The sequence below is a fragment of the Eptatretus burgeri genome, chromosome 3 (genome assembly GCF_056783735.1).
Source record: "Eptatretus burgeri isolate ZD-2024b chromosome 3, Ebu_testis_v1, whole genome shotgun sequence".
Taxonomy (NCBI): domain Eukaryota; kingdom Metazoa; phylum Chordata; class Myxini; order Myxiniformes; family Myxinidae; genus Eptatretus; species Eptatretus burgeri.
The window spans coordinates 111854078-111868530 of NC_140963.1; the positions used below are offsets into that span (position 1 = coordinate 111854078).

General features: G+C 41.1%; 1 protein-coding gene across 1 annotated transcript in view; it reads left to right on the forward strand.

Annotated features, from left to right (window-relative positions):
- LOC147030736 (mucin-2-like) overlaps positions 1-14453 on the forward strand; it is a 229299-nt gene that overhangs the window by 87995 nt on the left and 126851 nt on the right. Inside the window, exons 7-13 of the mRNA XM_085872197.1 lie at positions 1885-1976; positions 2497-2725; positions 2923-3048; positions 4898-5015; positions 5248-5386; positions 10396-10503; positions 11787-11856. Coding sequence (XP_085728323.1) covers positions 1885-1976; positions 2497-2725; positions 2923-3048; positions 4898-5015; positions 5248-5386; positions 10396-10503; positions 11787-11856 — 882 coding nt within the window. The remainder of the gene's footprint in view (positions 1-1884; positions 1977-2496; positions 2726-2922; positions 3049-4897; positions 5016-5247; positions 5387-10395; positions 10504-11786; positions 11857-14453) is intronic.

The following is a 14453-nucleotide window of genomic DNA, read 5'->3' on the forward strand; positions in this document are numbered from 1 at the left end:
AAGGTTCTGATGTCATGTGTAATGCCGGCCTGCCTGTACGGTTTGGAAAAGTTGGCACTGACAGACAACAACAGAGGCTGCAGGTTTATGAGAACTGGGTCAGGAAAATTGCAGGAGTGAAGAGGTTGGAGAGAAGGAGGATGGATGAACTGAGGGAGGAGATTGAAGTGCAGATGAGCTTGTCTGGTAGATTGGTGAAATGCTGGCTACGATAGGCTGGACACTTGGTGCAAATGGGGGGAAGAGAGAATAGCAAAGAGAGCAGATAAGTTGAGTGAGCAAGGTATGTGAGTGAGTAAGGAAAAGAGGTAGACCATGGTTGAGATGGGAGGGTTGTGTGAGGAGGGATATCAGTAAGTTTGGGGTGCTTGGAAAGTGGAGGGAGTTGGCCGAGGACAGAGGGAGGTGAAGGAGTATCATGGTCGAGGCAGGGCATAAGCTTGGTGCCATTGAACCTCACCCCTTATGAAGAGAAGAGGAGGAGAAGAAGAAGAAGATATATTGAGAGGGTTAGCAGGATGGCCAAGAGATATGCATACCAGCATCTAAGCTGTCTAACATTAGTTTGAATCCCATCCCAGCTATAAACTATTATCCTGGTGTTTCGCAGGCAGACTGATTAATAAATCTGTGCTGTGTCTTGGATGGATGTTAAGCTCGGTGTCCCATCTGCCAGCATTTGTCGGTGGATGGTTAAGATCCCATGGTATCCTTCATGAAGAGTCGGCGAGCTATCATCGGCACCCTGAACAAATTAACAATTCCTGCCATAACTTTTTTTTTCAATGGAAATTGCCTCAAACGAGGCAAAAAGCCACTCTGGGGTAAGGGGCTGAGGGAAGGTTAGATAAACATAAAGATAAAGCAAAATAAAATAAAAGAAAGAGATAAATACCAAGAAAACATCCAAGGCACAGGAAGAAGTAGTCAGGTGAAATGCAATGTCACCTCAAAAGTGTAGGAAGTTGGTATTGACATTCCTCTGAAAGCTGGGTCGATCGTAGGATAATGGGAAGCACGTTACAGGTAGTGTATTCCAAAGCGAGACAGCACGAGGGATAAAACTATCCACATAGCCTTTCACTCTGCACTTTGGATCAGTTTGAGTGCATGGGTGTGCAGAGATGGCAAACTGAGTCTCGTGTCCAAGCAATTGTACAGGAGCAACCAAGTTACGAAGTCCAGCAGAACGTTTGCCATGAAAATATCTGTAGAACAAACTAAGAGTGGCAACTGACCTACGGTGAGAGATTGGATGAAGAGTTGAACCCATCTCCGCACCAACCAGGTTAACGATGCGTATCTGGAGCCTATCGAGTGAAGATAAGTGGCTGCTTGGTGTTCCAGCCCAAATGCGGCAACAGTACTCCATGAGGGGACGTATAGTTGTCTTATACAGGTACAAAACAGTATCAGGAGGTAAATACCTCTGCGCTCGATAAAGACAATCAACTCACTTGGAAGCAACACCAGAAATGTACTTATCCCAACGGAGGTCAAAGGAGATGTTCAGATGATTCTGTTAAGGTTGAAGATCCCGTGTGCACAGAGGGAAAGACCTGTTGGACAACAATTTTGTGAACATCCCACAACAAAAGTAAAATGCCAAAAGATGTCGTGATGGTAATCCATAAGAGGATTGTGATGTCGTATCATGGAAGTCGTCATAATGTGGAGTCATTCCTGTCTTGTTTGTTGTATTTTTTGAGATTTCATTCCTCTATGTTTTTATATTTTACACACACACACACACACACACACACACACACACACACACACACACACACACACACACACACACACACACACACACACACACACACACACACACACACACACTTGAGTGGGAACTGATCGAGACAACTCTTTGTGATCTTCCTCTAGATTTGGACTATGTTGCACATCATACAGTGAATGATGCAAATAAATGTGAAGACATGTTGGCTGACGAAGAAACAAAGTGTAACATCACAAAGGTATGAAGAGAATGAGAAAATCATATAAAAATCTGTTTAAACATCGGATTATACAGCTACTTACACCAGGAAGTATTGTCACGCACCTCCGAATGGTAGTTTGTAATGCCCTGAGGACGGAGCTCTTATAACGCAGGCTCACATGACTATTCGGGTCCATCGGATACACACAACGAAACACTAAAGGAACTTTGACGCAGGAGGCGGCCATTCAGCTCATCATGTCTGTGCTACATCACACCATATTGATTCAATCGAACAGTTTATCAACTTAAATTCACTTGAGGAAGGAGATTATATTTCATCAATAAAAGTCAAATGAAAATGTAAAATAACCAATGAACAGCTTTTAAAACGCAGCGTGGGAAGCGGCCGCCTTCGAAGAAGATCGAAGAAGGAGATGTAGAATAGTCTGAAAATAAATTTCCAGCATCAAGTCGTTGGTGCCACACGAGTTTGTTAAAATGGTGATTCCTGACAATTTCTAATCAGTCACAATTTGGTGTGTTTGTGCCTGCAGGGGGATTTCCTTGTTGATTTGCTTAACAAGACATGTCCTCTAAAGGATGTCAGGAAAACATTGGAGCCGAGGCTGTTGGAAGATGCCTGCAATTTGAAGGATGATCTGCAAGTCTACAAAGAGTGCCTGCAGAACTCGAGTTGTGCTCTCTGTGACACTATTGCAGAAGCAAATCGCTCCTGTGCTCATCAAGGGTATTTCGTGAACAGCCTGCCTCCACAATATTGCTGTGAGTGGTCCGACACTTAGATTCTTAGAAGGTAAATTGTAAAATAGAGGAAAGGTGTGATAAGATGCCATTCCTCCTCCGCCATCACTTGCATGAAATTTTTAGGGCAGTGGCAATGGTGCTCAACTCATCAATGGTAGGGCATTAACTTATTAGTGCACTAAAATATTAATTTCAACTGTTTGCTGTACTCACAGCTGTCAGCTGCCCTGAAGGCCAACAATACAGCTCATCAGATGCTTCTTGCCAGGAAACTTGTTCCAACCCCAAATCTTCAAATATCTGTGTAGAACCACCCGTATCAGGGTGCGTCTGTCCAGAAGGTGAGAATGCATGTCAACTCTTTGCTTCAAGTTTTCAAGTCCTGGACTGTAATATAGGAACCATTGCAATACCTTTTGCTGGACTCAACAAGCCTCAATGCAAAAAAACATCAAAGCCTCAGGACTTGAATATTTATACCTTTCGTATACTTCCTTCATTACCACTGTAAAAAGACAAAACTCAGAAAGAGAGGGGAAAAAAATGTGTTTTGAATCGACTTACTCCATAGCAATTTACTACCGAGGGTATATATCAGTTTATTTATTTTTCAATCTTGACCTTGCTAGCTTTTAGCAAAAAAAACGTCATATGAGCCCCCTAAATATTATGAAAATGGGGCCAGGTGAAGAGTTGTATCAAACATAATTGATTGAGAAACGGAAGGGAAGGCCGGAGGTTAAGGAAGAAAGGGAGGGAAGAAGAGGAGTAGCAAAAGGAAAAAAGTTTTGGGAGGAGAGGGAAGTGAAGGGATAACGAAAAATAATGAACATAATGCTTGGGGAGAGGTGAGGAAGGAGTCACACAATTAGGTAATTTATTTTGTTTTTAGGTTATTTCTCTGAAATAAGCTCATAGGTCCGGGTGTCTGGCCATCCGTCTGTCCGTATATGTATGTACGTCCGTTAACATTTGACTAAAACATCTCCTCACAAACTACTTGACCGATATGGACCAAATTTGGTACGATGCATCAGGACAGCAAGGTATCGTGGGGTATGCTCCAAATCTCGATGCGCCACTTATAAAGGGTGTAAAAGGGGGGTTTTGCCCCAAATATTGGTATTTTATTTTTTAAATCTCAGAAACTGCCAGACAGATCCAGACTAAACTCACCACCAGGCATCGGAACCATGCCGTAACCTTAAGTTGTGTTTTGCTCTTCATGGCCGTATCTCCCCTGGAAAGAGAGCCACAGGTCCACTCCCCAAATCCCTCATTTTTACTAAAACATATTCTTCTCCGTAACTATCTGAGCAATGCAGACCAAATATGGTACAATGCATCAGGACAGAAATTTCTCATGGGGTTGTGCTCCCCATGACCATACCACTTCAGGAAGGGGACCATGGCCCCTTCCCCCTAATCCCTCATTTTCACCCTGCCAGTTGGGGAAATAACTATTAAAAATAACCATTGAAAAAATCAAGGGAAGCACACATTTATCCATGTCACCCTCCACCAATGGTTATATCAGAACAAGCTGATTCATCACACGGTCATGGGTTGTTTAACCCTAATATGAGGCCCATTCATTATCTTTTTAGCGAGGCGCATATGGGCTTGATTAAACCTCACTAATCATTTTTATTCAATACATGAATCAATTTTTGGGGTCCCTCATCGTAATTAACACTCGACTCAAACAAAGCCAATGGAAATCTGACGCAACAACACCAGACAGTGTATAATAATCAGTGGAGGCCGATAGGCCGAATGTGTTAGGCCCACCAGAAAGCCAAGATTGCAGCCACATCATTTTGTTTGGGCCCCATGGTGGGTGGAGTCAAGCGACAGATGTGGGTGTGGTCTAGCAGTGTTCTTCCCGAGCCCTCGTCATTACCCACATCCCTTGCTTGTCCATCCATCTATTTTATCACTTGGATAAAATATTTCCCCCTTCTTGTTCTGCTTTTCAGGTTCCTTTTGCTATGTTTCATCCTGATCCGTTCTGTGTTCTAACTTTTCCATGAGCCTTGATTCGCTATATAAAAAAAGTTTTGTAATCCATAATCTAATTTACAAAATGCCACCCAAACCACCAAGGACTTCACACCGATATGCATTTAATGCATTTGTATGTTTTTTCCCCATATGACGATGTATCTGATGTTTTGCGTATGACCATAGGAACCGTGTATGATGACATTCAAAAAAGGGGATGTGTCAAGAAAAGCCAATGCTCCTGTAGACACAAAGGTGAAGTCTACAACGTGAATCAGACAATTGAGTTGCACTGTCAGAGCTGGTAAGTTATTGTCAACATAGAATTTCAGGATATTTCATATCAGCAAGAATGCTTGTTGTTGGAAATGAACTTGTTTCTATTGGATGCAAAGACTGTATAATACTTAGATTGAGAAATGAAGTCCACTTTGTAACCCCCATCAGCCAACCCCACTCCCGAATCTCATTTTTCAAAGTGTTTGAGAATTTAATCTCAAATTTCTCGAAAACCATACTGACGACAACTGATGCAGTGTGTGCACGAAGGGCACATGGAAATGTGACCAAAGGTCTTGTCCTAAGAATTGCAAATTGGAAGGAGGATCGCTTGTGACCACCTTCGATGATTATGAGTATTCCTTCACTGGAAACTGCTTGTACTGGTTTGTAAAGGTAATTTTTCTTTGTCAATCTACCTGCATTTACAAGCTTGAGTATCTTTCTGTCTGTCTCTATTTTGTGTCGATGACATGTTTTTAGAGAATGGAGCTTTGAGATTGCTCATTGCTGTAATACAGCAATCTTGAAAATCACAAGAAGGAAGGATTTTTTTTTCCTTGAACAGTAATTTTTTTTTGTATTTTTTTGTTAACACAAAGTCAAGACTCGTGGAAAAGCGGCAACACTGAACAGATCAGAATACAACAGAACAAAAACATCAGAGAGGGGGGGGTACAACCAGCAAGGTTGAAGGAGAAATAGAGAGGGACTTGGACAAATAATGCATGTGGGGAGGAATGGGGGTTGGGAAAGATGTGTGGGGTGGTCAAGATGGATACAGAAAGAAACTCTTACAAAAGAAAAACTGAAAGCTTCGAAGGAGCTGGGTGTGGGAGTGGGGAGTGTACATCGTCGTAGAAATAAATGTCAGACTTTACACAAGATGAAGTAACAAACTGTGACCTGAGACTTGCTCGAAACTTGGCTCGTGGCTTTTTGACATCTCTGCCTGACAAGAGTGTTCCTCTCTACAAAAAAATATTTTTAATGTTAAAATGGAAAACTAAATTCAAATATAAAAACACATTTTGGGGGGAATTAAAAAAAAATATATTACATGTTTTGTATATATATATATATATATATATATATATATATATATATATATATATATATATATATATATATATATATATATATATATATACATATATATATATATATAGTGTTGCGGTCTTCGCGCCCGCCGGCGTGCGAACGGCCACGTAACTCGAATCGCGGCACGTCGCCCACCGGACGGACAATCCAGTCGTGACCCTCTCGGACTAACGCCGGGAACCAGTCACGGGTGGACCTTTCGGTCTCACCGCGATCGAGCCAATCAGCCCCCACGTGGGATAGGGTTGCTCGCCAAATTCGAACTACCTAAGTACCCACGCGGAGGGTAGACCGGGCGATTGCACCTCGCCGCAGGTCGACTTTGGACACGGGCCACTTAAGCGACCCGTTCCGTACTATCAGAATAACCGAGCGGTGTTATCGTCGACCTCGACGGTTCGATTAATTATCGGGCGTATTCAGCCCACTACCAACCCTTTACGTGAAGCAAGATGGGGATTCAATGGAGGAAAAAGACGAAGCGAAGCGGGAAACAGTTCAACAATAAAGCACATTTATTCGCGGCACACGGGAAGCACACAAATACAATTCCACCAAATGCACACAAAAAAGGAAAACACAATTCCATTTACACAAAAAGCAAACATAAAAGTGAAAACACAGTGCAGAGCTAATACCGACTACCGAGCACACGGCAACACTTATACAATTCTACTTCACAGACGGCGCCGACAACACATACCCAAAACCAAGGAAAAGAAATACCCTCAAGAATGAGGCAGGCCTGAGGCCGAGACCGGGTCGGGCCTACCCGTCTGGTGATGAGACGCGGAGCGGCGATGGCGCCTCTCTCCGCGGGCCTCGTGGACAGTGTCAGGCAGGGGGGTGGGAAAAGGGGCCCCCTTGGTCGCACTATCTCAGCGCGGGGGGAAACAGGAGGGGGTTGCTGATGCTCGGGGTATAGAGGATCTTTATTATCCCTGGTGTGCGTCTCCACCTCGGCCAGGTCGCGCTGCCGGCCTCCCTCGGGCGTGCAGCTCCTGGCACCGACGTGAGCACCCCCTCGTCCGACTCTCTTCAGCTTCTCCAGCCACTGCAGGCTTCGGGCTCCAGTCTTCCACACTCGTCCCCTCCGTTCCGACTCCTTCTCGTTCTCGACTCCCTCTCGTTCTCGTTTGCGACTCTCTTCTGACTGACGAACACCGTCCTTTTATCCCCCCGTAACTTCGCCTTTGACCCCCTCCCTTTGACCTTTCACCTCGCTCCCCATTGGCCCGAGAAAAAGTGGGCGTGAAGGCTTTTTGATCCACAAATTTGCATATATCGATCGTTCTGGAGGCGGGGCCAAATCGCCCCTCGCTCACCGATTGGACGGCAAAAAGTGGGCGTGTCGTTTTTGATCCGTTTTTGAAGCACAAAATCCGTGATTTTGTACACGCTGTTCAACGTGCGCCCTACACGAGTCCAGCATCGGTGCCCATGAGTGGCGCGAGATGACGGTGATGCGATGGTGGCGAGTTGTGACGGTAAAGGTCGTGGCGGTTGTGGTGAAGCGGCGTTGTGGTTGGTGGTTGTTGTTGTGGTTGTGATCATGGCGGTTGGTCCAAAATAAAGATAGTAAAAGAAAAACGGCTATCCTGAAGAGTCGCAGCACGTATAAATGACATGTATTCCCACTAGACAACGGGTTTGGGCCTAACTACACATGCACTTACCGAGATACCTCACCTAAGGGACCTGAATGGTGGTTTGCGAATCTGGTAACCACAACAATATATATATATATACATACATATATATATATATATATATATATATATATATATATATATATGTATGTATGGATATATATATATATATATATGTATATTCTATATATATATATATATATATATATATATATATATATATATATATATATATATATATATATATATATATATATATATATATATATATATATATATATATATATATATATATATATATATATATATATATATATATATATATATACTATATATATATATATATATATAGTATATATATATATATATATATACTATATATATATATATACTATATATATATACTATATATATACACTATATATACTATATATATATACTATATATACTATATATATATATATATATATATATATATATATATATATATATATATATATATATATATATATGTTAATACTGAAGGGCCAATTTTGTGCTCCTAGCGGTCGCATCACGTTTTTCTCGGTACTGTGACCTGGACTGAAAGAGACTTCGTACCTGTAAGAGTGCATCGCACATAGTGGCAATAGTCAACTTTCAAATCTGAAGCAGAATAAACACTTCGTTTTACATTCGTTTACATGGCGACGTGTGATGTCACCGCTGAGAGGCGTCAGGACGTCATGACATCATCTGTCATTCGGTGACATCATTACGTCTGCCGTCGACAGACCGTTACCGCTGAGAGGTGTAATTACACTCCTCAAAAATAGCGTCTGCAATGTAAAACCATCTTTTGCACTTGCTGACTACCTCAGAATGTGAATTTGACACAAAAAAATGCAACAAGAAACATTGTATCTTCCATCTATATATTAATACTGAACGACCAATTTTGTGCTCCTCCTCGCGGTCGCGTCACGTTTTTCTTGGTACTGTGACCTGGACTGAAAGAAACTTCGTACCTGTAAGAGTGCATCGCACATAGTGGCAACAGTCAACTTTCAACTCTGAAGCAGAATATACACTTTTCGTTGAGATGGGGGCGAGAAGTGAAGAGGCGGGGGCGGGGGATGAAGAGACGGGGGCAAGGAGTGAAGAGGCGGGGGGCAAGGAAAGCAAATTTTTGGGCGGGGGTAAGCAAATTCAAAGCAGGAAACGGGGGGAATGGGGTGGGGGATGAGGTGAATAAGGCGGGGTTGAGTGTGAGGGGTGGACAGGGGGACGGGGGCAAGTGGGGCGGTGAATCAAGAGACTGGGGTCGGGGAGTGAAGAGGTGGGGCGTGGGTAATTAAATTTTTGGGCGGGGGGTAGCAAATTGAAGGTGGGGGGGGGGAATGGGGCAGCGGCGTGGGATGAGGAGGTGGGCGCAAGCACGCCCTGTCCAGTCCATGTCCCTCAAGTGTGGGTGAGCTGGTGAGGGTGGTTGAATGAACGGAATCCATCTGTGATGGGGCTTCGGCTCGTATATATGTATATATATATATATATATATATATATATATATATATATATATATATATATATATATATATATATATATATATATATATATATATATATATATATATATATATATATATATATATATATATATAACGATGGAAATAAATAAATTTATTTATTTATTTCCATCGTTTTATATATATGTATATATATATATATATATATATATATATATATATATATATATATATATATATGTATATATATATATATATATGTATATATGTATATATATATGTATATATGTATATATATATGTATATATGTATATATATATATATGTATATATGTATATATATATATATATATATATATATATATATATATATATATATATATATATATATATATATATATATCCTGGTGTTGGCGCAGTGGTTAGGGCAGCGGCTTGGGATCCAAAAGGTCCTGAGTTCAAGCCCCGTTGGGCCACTGAATTAATACACCAGGGGGTTGACTCAGCCTGTCATCCTTCCGAGGTCGGCGAAATGAGTACCAGTATACTGGGCCAGTGTATACCCCGGTTAAAATAGGTGTACCATACCCATGTGTCGTAAAAGGCGACCAGGGTTGCGTCAGGACGGCATCCGGTGTAAAACATGTGCCAAATCACTATGCGGATCATACGGATGATCCGCTGTGGCGACCCCTAACGGGAGCAGCCGAAAGAAGAAGAAGAAGAGGAGGATATATATATATATATATATATATATATCTATATATATATATATATATATGTATATATATATATATATGTATATATATATATATAAATACATACAGTGTGTGTATTGCTCCATTGTTCTCATCCGCACTCCTCCAACACCCCCCCCCTCCCGTCCACAACTCTTTTCCTTCTCCATTCGTGATTTGAATTTGTGAACCTGTTAGATTGCATTGCCATGTTGTGGACTGTTAGTGTTGCATCGGTCTGCTTGATTGCCCAAATAACCTCCTCTGTCATCTAACGTCCTGGTGTATTCTTGTGATTTGATTTGTGTGATAAAATATTCATAAAACGAAAAGGTGGGCTGGAATAGGGAATGTATTTGTTGATGTGTGCTTGTAAGTACATGAGGTTGAACAGCCCTGACACTCTAATTGCAGTCTGATGCGGGATTTCAAAAGCTTGATGTGATCGTCGACATACGCATTTGTGGAAAACGAGAATCCTGTATCTACGGTGTCACTCTCCTGACAGACAATTTTGAAGTGGTAAGATTCGAGTTTGCATTGATGCCATTTCTTTATCTTGTTGGTTCTTTGTGTCCCATGGTGAGGCTTAACAGGTGGAACACAATATCTCACTGTGCTACTATATGTTGGCTATTTTTGCTTGTTTGCATACATGCTTGTTCATGAAATATTTGAAACTTCCCTTGTCAAATTGTACATTTTATTATTCGCGTTTGATGTTATTTTGAGGGCTGACAGGATGGCCTCGATTTCGAAGTACACGCACTGGCCTCTAAGGTGCCAAGCATGTGTTCGAATCCCGACCCAGCTATAACCTGTCATCCTGATGTTTCACAGGCAAGATGATTCATCAATGTATGTGCCGTCCCTCCAATGGATGTTAAACTGGGCGACCCACCTGCTCGCATTAGTTGATGGGTGTTAAAGATCCCATGGTGTTCTTCGCAAAGAGTAGGCAAGCAATTGCCGGTACCCTAAACAAATTCCAAATTATTGACCTAACTTCCTGTATTGGAGTGGTGACCTTTCCAGGATTGTAACCCTCGTCATGGAAATTGCTTTGGCAGCACCAGCACTCTGTATAGACCAGGATTTATGTATGATCAGTTATTTTGAATAAATTAGGAAAGTTTTGCTGTGGTGACATTTTATGAGCTCTCACTTTCTCGTGTTTTAAATTGCAAGATATCAAACTTCTCCTTGGGTGATTCTCTGCCCTTCGAGACGATGATCACATCTTATCGATTGCATTTTTCCACTGTAAGAACTCCTCTTCCAAGGCACTAGACACAATACTCCAGCAAGTCTTCAAGAATTATGCAAAAAAATTTTTTTATTTTTGTGTTCCATGTCCACCTGTGTTCTTCCATTCCATTGCTGCCAACCTTTAATTCCCGTTTTGTCAAGTTCTCCAATGAGCCTAAGTTTGCCTTTTGTATATGCAATTATTCTGACTTGATATCCTCTGCACCATTGTCGCGAGGTGATTTAACAACAGCAGCACATCACTGCCATCCTAAACAACTACCTGGGACCCTCTCCAGGCCATAAAGAGCAAACTTAGGTGGAAAGTTGATGTTAACAACAATTAATATGATAGCTTCGTCCAATACCTCCCCGTTGGGAGGGGAAGGCAGGGTGGGAGTGAATTCGCAATGATTTTAAGGAATGCCTCTGCTGTTCATTTATCTGAATATCGGAAAACTGCTTTCCTCTTGATTAATAAGACATAACAGCAAGGAATGCATTTTTTGGTATTACATTTCCTAATACTGCAGTTATAATGTGTGAATGTTCCACAGGTGTATACATCCGATATGGAGAATAAGGTGGAGGTGAATGGCAGTTCCAGAATACTGCCTTTTTCGACAGGTATCTTGAGCAATGTGGCTATGATACCTACTAGCACATTTTAACCCTCATATTCGATCTTTTCCAAACTGTCCTCCTGTCATTAATCTCTCTTTGCACTCAGCCAGAAATCCATAACTTGTTGCTCTCCCCAAATCAGGGGTAACTGCTGACCTCTTTTTGCTGCCTCATCCCCTGCCGATGGAATTATCTCCCTGAATCTCTAGAGTCATCTTCTAATCTTTCCTGAAATATGACTATAGACATCAGTATGTCATGGTTTCCCTATTCCTATTCCTGGAATCTGCTTCTCTCATTAACTTTTCACTGTATCGAGCTGACCTGGACTTTTGTACATTTAAATGAAAGGTTTTATCAACTGAGAGTTGACAAAAGAGTGTTAATCCCTGTTAAGAATTTGAAAGTACAGTGAAGGCACAAAGCTGACATTTTTTGTCATATTGAAATGAAAGACAAAGAAGGAACCCGAATAATTATGAGCAAAGATGGTGTCATCAGGAGGAACGTGGATAGGATTCGGGTTTCAACCGCTAATCCACAACCCTCAAACCCATCCAGATGCAGCCAAGTGAGCCTCACGGAAAAAAATTCTGCAAGAATTCATTTCTCCTGAGAGAGATAGATAATGAAAGAGAGGAATATAGATATAAAAGAAAAGAAAAAGCAAGCATATGAATGAATATAGAGAATTATCATATATATATATATATATATATATATATATATATATATATATATATATATATATATATATATATATATATATATATATATAGCTGAGTTCGTGTCTGTGGGTCTGTCCTTCTGTCTGTCAGTGGGTCATAAGCACCGCCCATTCTACAGGCCACTCCCTCCAGCCATCCTGAAATCACCACCATATTTTTCTCTGCATGTAGCTCAGATTGTTTTTGAGGCCTCATGTACATTTGAAGATTGGACAACGCATCTTCGCTCATTAAATGAACATACCGTTTTGAGGAAAAAATTCTGGTATAATGTACCAGCATGCTGGTATACTGTGTCGGAGTGGCGACCCATCCAGGATTGTGCCCAATAGCCGAGGAGACTGCTTAAGCAGCACCAGCGCTCTGCACAGAGTATGGTCCCAATCTCCTCTCCCACTCATATTATCCCTGCATGACCCTCAAAAATGTTCATGCTGATGAGATGTAGCATTCTCCATATGCAATTATGACGTCATAATGAAGGCACCGATGATGTCATAAAAATCACACTTATTGCCCAAGATGAGTACTTACTGTGTGCCAAGGTTCAATTTTTTTCTTGATGTGGTTTCAAAGATGCAGCGGTCCAAAGATTTTCCGTTTTTCCAACCTGGCTGCAGCACCACGTGACCTATGACATCATAATTATTTTTAAGTCATTCTAAATGAGTAGTTGCACCTATGGTAAAAATTTCGTCTCAATCCGACAAGCAGTTGCAGAGAAAAACACAAAAGTTCTGTGCGGACAAACAAACAGACAGACACATGAAAAATCACCCAGAGAGCGACACTTGGCAAAACAGCACAAAGCAGAACGGCACTCGGTAGAGTGCATACCTCTGCCAAGTGGAACAGCACATGTTTTGTATCCCTTTGATTTTGATAGGCTCCACCCATCGTGTGCCTGGTGCTTAAAGGGTGGAGGAGGTAAAGGGTAAAGGGTTCCATCCAGATGCAGCCAAGTGAGCCTCACGGAAAAAAATTCTGCAAGAATTCATTTCTCCTGAGAGAGATAGATAATGAAAGAGAGGAATATAGATATAAAAGAAAAGAAAAAGCAAGCATACGAATGAATATAGAGAATTATCATATATATATATATATATAGCTGAGTTCGTGTCTGTGGGTCTGTCCTTCTGTCTGTCAGTGGGTCATAAGCACCGCCCATTCTACAGGCCACTCCCTCCAGCCATCCTGAAATCACCACCATATTTTTCTCTGCATGTAGCTCAGATTGTTTTTGAGGCCTCATGTACATTTGAAGATTGGACAACGCATCTTTTCTCATTAAATGAACATACTGTTTTGAGGAAAAAATTAAAATTTGGATTGCAGCTCAAATGCGGTAATACATGTTTTCTCTGCAACAATCATGGCAGATGTCTAATATAAACTGCCCAATGAAGGTATGTTACTTCTCAAATTATGCAGAAGAAAGAAAATAGTGATATTTCATTTAAAAAAAAAACTTTATGGGATTTCAAATGCAGTTACTTTCTGTCTGAGACAGTGACGTGTCACTTACCAGAATTTGCAATGACTGTTACAAGCAAAACAAGAAAAATAGCAATTAGAGATTGCAGACCCTTGCCAGGACTTCTTTTTGTGGTGTGTTTTGTTGTGTTGTATTGTGTGGTGTTTGTGTAGTATTGTGCGGTGTATTTTGCGTGGCGTTTGTGTACTGGTGAGTTACGTTATTAATAAGAGACATAATTAGAACTGCCACTTTATAACTGCTGGCAGTGATGACCGGGCAACAAGATGTCCCACTTTGATTTGGACACCTGACCCTGACCCATGATGTTTTTCATTGTTACTCAATTGAATTTAGAATGGGATTAAAATAATTTCATTTCAAATCAAATAGGTACA